Source organism: Thermobia domestica, chromosome 3 (genome assembly GCF_964235325.1).
Source record: "Thermobia domestica chromosome 3, izTheDome1.hap1.1, whole genome shotgun sequence".
Classification (NCBI taxonomy): domain Eukaryota; kingdom Metazoa; phylum Arthropoda; class Insecta; order Zygentoma; family Lepismatidae; genus Thermobia; species Thermobia domestica.
Window position 1 is genome coordinate 88,172,285 of NC_137456.1, and position 8,850 is coordinate 88,181,134.

At 35.5% G+C, this 8,850-nt stretch overlaps 1 protein-coding gene across 1 annotated transcript in view; it reads right to left on the minus strand.

The window, feature by feature from the left end:
* Nucleotides 1–8,438, minus strand: part of coil (coilin) — a 46,020-nt gene extending 37,582 nt beyond the window's left edge. Inside the window, exon 1 of the mRNA XM_081751258.1 lies at nt 8,002–8,438. Coding sequence (XP_081607384.1) covers nt 8,002–8,246 — 245 coding nt within the window. The 5' untranslated portion in view covers nt 8,247–8,438. The remainder of the gene's footprint in view (nt 1–8,001) is intronic.
* Nucleotides 8,439–8,850: the final 412 nt, after the last annotated feature.

Below are 8,850 nucleotides of genomic sequence, written 5' to 3' on the forward strand. Positions count from 1 at the left end.
CAGCAATTTTCAACTCCGTGTTAACTAATCTCAACTCCGTGACCTATGGTCTCAACTCCGTGGGTGCTGAAAAGTTTATTATTTTTTATTTACTACACCAATAACGATTCAGCTCTGCTGAACACCTAATTAACATGTACTTAGTAGTAGTAAGTGCATGTGAAATTTTTATCGAAATAGGCGACCATCAACGGAACAAAAATTTTCCAAGTGAAAATTTCCCTTTTTCGTGGAATCACCCATATATATATATATATATATATATATATATATATATATATATATATATATATATATATATATATAAATGTATATTGTATATGCGTCTGTGTGTGTATGCTTCTTCGACAGGCAATTATTATCCTCCATCATTATGTTCTGCCGCTGATTCTCGGTTTGAAAAAATGAGAGGTAGAGAGAGAATCGTTAGCTTCAAAAATGCATTACTGATTTTACTACTAGCCTTCAATAGTTATCCACATTGAAAGGGCTTATAGCTTCAACGTTCGGCAGAATTTGCAAAATGAAATCGACGACTTCTTGCCAAAGTATAATAAAATTCCTTTTATACTCTATACCAGAACCGCTGCAATGATGTATGGTATTGAGAAGGAGCCGTTTGCTGTAGAGCAGTTCGAGGCAGAATATGGAATGAAGGTAAATCCCATGGTAGTAATATCTTATTTCTACCATGGCAAATCCTTACGGATTATTCATTGATGCCGAGAAGTGCTATTTAGGCGCAAGTCCAGATGGTATTATTGGAGTTGATTCTGTATTAGAAGTAAAATGTCCGTCTTCAGCAAGCTCCATGACACCAGAAGAGGCAGTAAGAACCAAGGTTACATTTTGCACGATAAATCCTGATGGTAGCATGTGTATTAAAGACAATGACAACTTCATGTACTAGGTTCAAGCACAGTTACATATTACTCGCCGAGATTATTGTTACTTTGTCTTTTGGCTGGTGCAAAAAATTCTTCGAAGTGACAAGTTCTGAGAAGAAAAATTGGAACAGCAACTTCAGAAATTTTATATGGAATGCTTGCTTCCTGAAATTATCGATCCTCGCCATACAAGGAACTTAAAAATTCGAGATTCCCAGTACATTATTGATGTTAAGCAGGGCCGTGCCGTGGAAATTCAGCGCCCGGGGAGAGAATATACGACGGCGCCCCCATACATATATTCGAAGCAATTTTTCCTATCTTTTTCCTTTTTTCTCCCGAATTTTTCACCCCCCTTACTTCGGCACCCGGGGCCGTCGCTCCGCCCCCACGGCACAGCCCTGATGCTAAGAATAAGAAATAAAAAAAACAAAAAGAGTAGAAGTATATATATATATATGATATTGCATTCTGTAGAAAGTACGTCATTTGTATGTAGAATTAAGTTTTCTGCAGTAAATTGTGTAGAAATGATACTATTAAAGGCGTAAGTACCATTTGAAACGCTATAATATTTTAGTCGAAATACGTTGTTGTAGTGTTACTGAAATTCTGTGTTTTTTATTTATTGCATGTACAGGTTTTGGTGTGTAACCTTTTTGTATTGTCTTCACATATTTACATGAAGACTTTATAAAATATTTATTTTAAAATTGTAGTCTAAGCGAGAGCTTCTGTAAATTCGCATTGAACATTCGGGTTCCATAGGCCATAGAGTTAATATATTCAATGCTTGGATTATTTTTAATTTTATAGTGCATTAATTATTATATTTCATGTATGCTTTATGCTAAATTATTTGTTGAAGTTACTAAAGTTTTTGGTGTCAAAAAGAAAATATTAGTAAAGTAAGAAATAGTGGTCAGGTTTTAATGTTATTTTATGTACTATTATTGTTCGTCCTTCATTTATTTTTTTTAGATCAGTCAAAAGTATAGTATACATCGTACGCGATCGATCAAACTCATCTAATGAAATATCAAGTTCAACTTCCCACGATTATGCACCGAGGCTAAGGGAGACGGTGATGATGAAAAATGAATGAAACGGTGGAATGAAGAATGAAGAAAGTGGATGGAAACGAGGGAACCCCGAGAAATCCCATACAAACGGGCACGCACCACAAAGCTTCCTTGGCGAGCGCTGGATCTCACCAAATACCACATGCACCAGTGTGATGTGAACGCTCTACCACTGAGTCCCATCTAATACTGACTAAACTTGACATGGTAGTTGAGCTTGACGAGAATAGTGTGTATGTAATAATATGGTGTGCAATGCGTTGGCTTTCAAGTTATGGGTCACCGAAGTTGAAATTTCGACTTAGTTAAATTAATTATGTTGTTGTTTCAGTACCTACTTATAATGAAGCTGTTAAAATCGATGAGGGACGATATTTCTTCTGAATAGCAAATTGACTTTTTTTTTTTTTCATTGTGTAAAAGTTGCATTCGTGAAAAATGTGTTTGTTTACGTCTAGAATTAAGTTTCCTGTCGTAATTACGTAGAAATGTTAGTATTGTTTAAAGATATCTGCAACTTTCTAAAGACTAAAATATTTTAGTAGGAATTTTGAACTTCTGGTACTCATTTCTCATCTTTTATTTCATTAACTTTTATGTATATTTTGTTTTATGAGTTGGGGTTGTATTGTCTCGAAAAGATGTGAAAGTGAAAGGTTTTTTGGAAAGTTATCTTTTTCTATTGAAAGAATTCTGTCCGTCTACAATATGATAATGAAAATTTTTCTCGTCTCGTCTCGTAGGGATCATCGTGCTATATAGTGTTAGTAGAAATTTTTGGTACGCTAATATGCCAATTGTTGATAGCTCCTGATTTACATGCAGTATTTTATATAATGTTTGACAATAAATATTTAGGTATAAGAACGGTTGACGTGTAGAAACAAACTGGATATCAATTGGTAATGAACTCGAGTACAATACTTTTTGTGATGTGTGATTTCCATTATCGCTATTTTGGATAAGAAGGTTATAATAATAGTTTTGAACTTCTACAAGAAAGGAAATATATAAAACAGGGAAAGAAAATCAATCCTAATTGAAAAATGGAAAAGTACTGTAATTACATCTAGGGTGCTTATAACGGAACATACTTTTTTCTTCTTTTGAAAATTGTATCGTTCATTTCTTAGAGCGGGTTGAAAATTGCTACTGAAGAATAGACAAATAGGTTCAACAAACAAACTTTATATAAAAAGGATGTTCTATATGTAAATAACAAAACATCTGTAGAAACTGGAAATGTCTTCGTGTAACTCCTTTCAAAAATATGTCCTTTTCTTAGAATTATAAATATGCTAGGAGAATGCCTTTCTTTGCATCTACCAGGTCAGACAACACTGCTCCCGCCAGCAAACCCACAGTTCTAGCATGATACGCCAGGTGACATCACCGAATCAAAAATGTCGGATGTAAGGCAAACAATCTTTTGTATATCCATTTGTGTGCGCTTAAGTGTGTATTATACAAATTTCGTGGCTGTATGCTGAATGATTATAAATACGTTGGTAATAACAATGGAAAAACATTGAATCAACCTACGTATCCCTTCAAGTGGGATTACTCAAAACTCCATCTTAGTCTGCATAGAGAACATTGTACAAAATTTAATCTTTCTAAGGCAAGCCTGCAATTAGGGGCCCAGCCCCCTAAATTTTTTGGCTCCCCCAAACTACAATGCATCCGTCTGATGTTGATGCAAAGAGATCTAGAATTGTTACCATTGCCCGCCCCCCTAGCATATTTATGTCCCCCAAACTTTAGTGGCTGGTTACTGGTCTGTTCTAAAGTATTGAAATTCAGAAAATTCGGTGTTACCCAAAGTCTAGTCTAGAATCTGAGGACAACATCTATATCAATTATCTGTACTAAACCGAACTGTTTCGGGGATCTGACGCCGAAAGAAGTGCTATGGCGTTTTCCCCCCACAGAGAATTTCTATAACTTTGTCTTCTTCTAAACCTTGGGAGGTTCACTCACAACATGTACAAAATTTTAAGTTCCATGCCTGACATAATATGGGAGAACAAAAAAATTTTCTTTTCCCCTTAGAGGTTGAATTTCGCGAAATCCCGTCTTTTAAAAGCCAGGGGTGTTTTTGAGTAAGGGCGACATTTACTAACACTGGGACTCTAATTCGAGTTATCGCACCAAATCCAATATTCAAGCATACCTCATCTAATTAGAATTTCAGTCTCCTTGAGAAAATGGGATTTTTATATATTGCATATGGAATCTCACACAGTTAATAATGGCGTTAAACACCTCGCTAGCTTCTAATGTTCTCACATACTGTCGCCAAGGAACTTTGATCATTCATTCTCAATCTTACCACTTATTAGAGTTGATGAACTTATTGACTTTCTTACATCTCGGTTGTTTTTGAGCGAATAATAGTACCGTAATACAGACACACAAAAGAAGTAGTCTGTTCCGAAGATAAGATCTATATATCCCTATGCTTATTGACGCGATCTGACGAGGTGTATCGACACGATTGTATTATATCTATCACTCCTGTAATTTTTCTGATCCATGTATTCCTTTTCCTGTATCTGCGAGTTATTGAATAAAGTAGAGAGATAATTATTGATGTACAGAAAGAAATTAGCTATTAAAATTTATTAGCAGTATATTATATTCTTATCCGACTGCAAGCTTGAACTCTGAACCAGTGTCGGACTGCCAAGTTAAGAGCCCTTGGCGCGGGTCCTTAAAAGTCCCATATATATATATATATATATATATATATATATATATATATATATAATGTGTGTGTGTAAACTTAACAGGTCAGTTGCAAAGCATGGTAAGTGACAAAAATCATATTTTCTGTATTAAATAAATATATAGTACAAAACAGATCGCAAAAAATGTTACAATAATACTGAAACAATCAAACGTAATCGTGAAGTTACTTCAGTTACTTTGACAGTTTTGACTCAAAGAAAGCATTTGCGATCGCGAAAATTCTTCCAAGACCTACAGGGCAAGCCCCTCGTGATCCCTGTGGGGCTCCTTGGGCCCTTGGTAATCGCTAAGTAGTCAACGTGGCCAGTCCAGCACTGCCCTGAACCCAAAGCACTAATCTACATCCAAATAATTACGCAAAATACACATATACGCACATACAAAAAGAAACATAGCTACAAGACAATACAATTCAAATTCAATGGATATCCACGGGAAACAGAAGAGAGGTTTTCTGATGTGTCTTTCTAAAAACGTAAAAAGAAGAAAAAAAACAACCCCCAAAGGCGAGGCAATAAGTCCCTTTCCACCGCTGTGCCTTATGTGTTCTCCTTCCCTTTTCCTTCTCCTCCCCTTCCCTTTCTTTGCTTCCCGATGTGCTTTCAATAATGAACTGAAGGCCACTGACATGGGAGCTTGGGAGGAACCGCGGTAGGAGGAACTATTTTTTTCTTGCGCATCCTTGCCATTTCATCAGTAGCAGTGCGTCCCATGTGCAGTTTAACTTTTCTTTTTGTCGATAGATGTCTCACAAGAGAGTGTGCTGAAATCCTATCTGTGATCCATCGCCTTAAGTGTCGATGGTGATTTCCCCGTTGGAATAGTTAAAGATTTACAATATAAACGCTATGTTACGAAGAGAAGAAAACAGGATTGCTCTGTTACCCATTCAAAACGGGATTTTCCCTAATCATCCTCTGCATGACACTTGTTTTCATATTATGCTGTATTCTCTGTCAAGAAAGTTCATGCATGTTTTCCGCGGGATAGTATCTTGCCCCTTACTGCTATGAAAATAAAATACTACACATTGCCCCATATCATTTCGCCAGTAGCTTCCTATTTGCTCATCAGTTAAAACAGTATTCCTGGGCATCGTGGCGAAAAATGTATTTGCTTTTTCGTGCATTCTACGAAAAACAGAATGAACGCAATAAAAACGAAAGAAGGAAAAAAAATACAATGCGATTAAAGTGCTTGGACAGTTTCAACAAATCACTCAATGTAGCGCTTTCCTTGCAAAGAGGTCTTCATGGAGTAATCGGTAACACCGTGGGTTCAAGTTCGCGGGGTCCTGAGATCGATTCCCACCAAAGATATACTTTTCATTTTCTTTACAAAAATAGAAGTTTTTTTTTTTTTTTTTTACAACAATAGAAGTTTTTTTTAAAACTATCCAGTCATTCGAGATAAAGAAATTGTGTAGAAACACAACATTTCACTTTTGTATTCACATTATCGCGAAGAAATATGATCATTTCTTGCAGTTCAAACCGTAGACAATAAATTGGCGAATAATGTTTTTAGGTCTTTTTATAAACAATATTAAGTGTGTTGTCGTCGGCAGATCTCTACACTGTAGACCATAAGTCGCAAATTTCTGAGGAAAACAGTATCCATTTATTATTATTATTATTACTAGAATGACAAAAGAAGGAAAGAAAAAGACACATAATCGAAGCTATTGATAGAAACAGAAGAGATATACTTTATGTCAGATTCTTTTTAGGTTTACACATGAACGTAGTAATATTATTACATTTATGGATTGACAGAATTATTTTATGAAAACAAAAAATGGAGTATAAATATATAATACAGAATTACGTCCTTTGAATAAATACAATTATCAAGAATTTTATAAAAAGAGGAAACTTCATTTTTAATCATTATACTAACCGGAAGCTGAAGCTTATAAATACTTAAAACGGTAATTAACATATGACAACTTCAATGAAACATTACTAAAGTAAAACATTTACTCCGAGTAGTCTCTGCAAGTAATTTGTAGAAAATGGACAGAGATAATGAACATAAACTATTAGTTGTCAATTAAGAGTATACTAGCGATAGTTCTAAACACAAGTAGAATATTCACTCTTTGCTTCATGAAAATAATAAACATTTTACAAAAATAATGATATTTTGGCTGTATCGTAAATATTTCAATAAATAAATAAATAACATCCATATTATGTATAATTTAATCACCGTGACTCAATAGCTTATTGCGAGGGTGAAGATAATGAATATTACTACAAACTATTACAAAGCTAGGGGCCGCAGTGTCCCAGTGGAGGCCGGTGGGTGTAGCTCAGCAGCCTGAGGTGTTAGACTGTAGTGTCGTCAACCCTGAAAATTTGAAACATGTTACCTGTACGCAGTAATTCAATATGAATGCATACTTGGCTAATGTAAAATAAAGGCAGCAGGAAATTGATAAATATTCGCGAAACAGAAATACAAACGAAATAAGGAAATGAAATAGGATGAATTGTGAATAATTTATTAACTATACGTAAATATTGAAAGAACGATTAAAACAGCTTTTGTTTCTTAGATCACGATGGCCAATGAGCGGAATGTTAGCCTATTCTATATATTTTGGCTTACTCGAGCAGATGGTTCTACCAAATAGAAAATTTATAGGAAAAAAAACTATGTGAAACAATATTCGTGAATGAATGAGAGTGTAAATATATGTAATTTCTGTGAGTGCACAGCATATTGAAATGATTTTTGAGTGATAGTGAAAGTATTGTATGTTTAAGTGTGGTCTTCCCCGCGTTTATGCGTATACCCCCGTAGCTGACGGGCCTGCTTTCTACCGACGCACCACCTCGCTAACGCCCGGGCTCCTGCTGCGTTCCTGCATTGACTCGGTCAGACAGCAGACAGCAGCCATTTAGCACAAGTTGGTTCGTGCTTTATATAGTTTTTATTTCAACACTACGCCAATACGTCCACTATTTATAGTGCGCCCTCCTGAAGTTAGTCTGCAAGTAATAATCATCTATTGCATGCTCTGCTAAAAGAAATACGAAGCTCTAACGTAACATGAAAATGTGTTAAAATTTGGTAGAACAGTCTGCTCGAGTAATGCCTTTATTTTAGGCCATTGAGTCGTATAAACGGTCCTTGGTTCGAACAAAGATCGTGGCAAGTGTGCTGTCATCCAAGATTTTTTTCACTCCATAATTTCGTTTATCATCATCATCATCATAGCCTCCCTTAACCATGTTATATAATGCTGAAACGGTAAACTCAAATGATAAACTTACTTGATATGGTCTCCATTTTTCAACACGGTTTGCTTCTCTACTGGAGGTAAAAAATACTGATGGTTATCATGAAGCAAGAAAAGCACAACGTCATGCTCAATATTAAATATATTCTTGATACGTTGTTGTAAATCATGAATTTTTAAATTTGGCTGTTCATTTACGCGAATTAACGCCTTACTTCTGAAGTCGCTGAATATTTCCGTGAGATCCACGGCAATTCGAGTAGCTGCATTTTCAGCCATTGTTCAATCCTAGTTCAGCACTTCTGCAGTACACTAAGTAAATATCCAAAATACAATTTACATTTCCTAATACACTTAAAATATTAATGTCATCGTCTCTCCTCGTCCTGACAGCATCAAAATTGATATTCAAATTATTACGATCCACACGTCTATTCAAACTACCGACCATGAGAAATTTTCTTCTTCTTCTTCAGCTCTGAAATCTACTCTACAGTTTGTGTTTCGGACATAATTCAAATAGGCTACAAATATAATATTGTCTTAGTTAACCCCACAAGAAGAATTTTTGAAATGAAACTAAATTGTCAAAAGAAAAAGAAAACTATCTGCAAAAGGAAAACATCAAAATTGAGAAAAGGTCAAAATCGGGAGAGAAGTTCAAACAGTGAAAGAGTGATAAATACCCAGATAAACAGATCGAAACAGGTGGGAGAAGGGAGAAATGCATAAAGGAAAGGATGCATGAGCGAAAATACATACAAAAGAAAGAGCTGTAGGTGTACCGGTATTGTATAAGTGAAGGAAGTCCCATTTGATCCCTTCCTCTACACAGCACCACGGGAACACAATATGCACTCGAAGGGCTGTATAAAGTGGCATC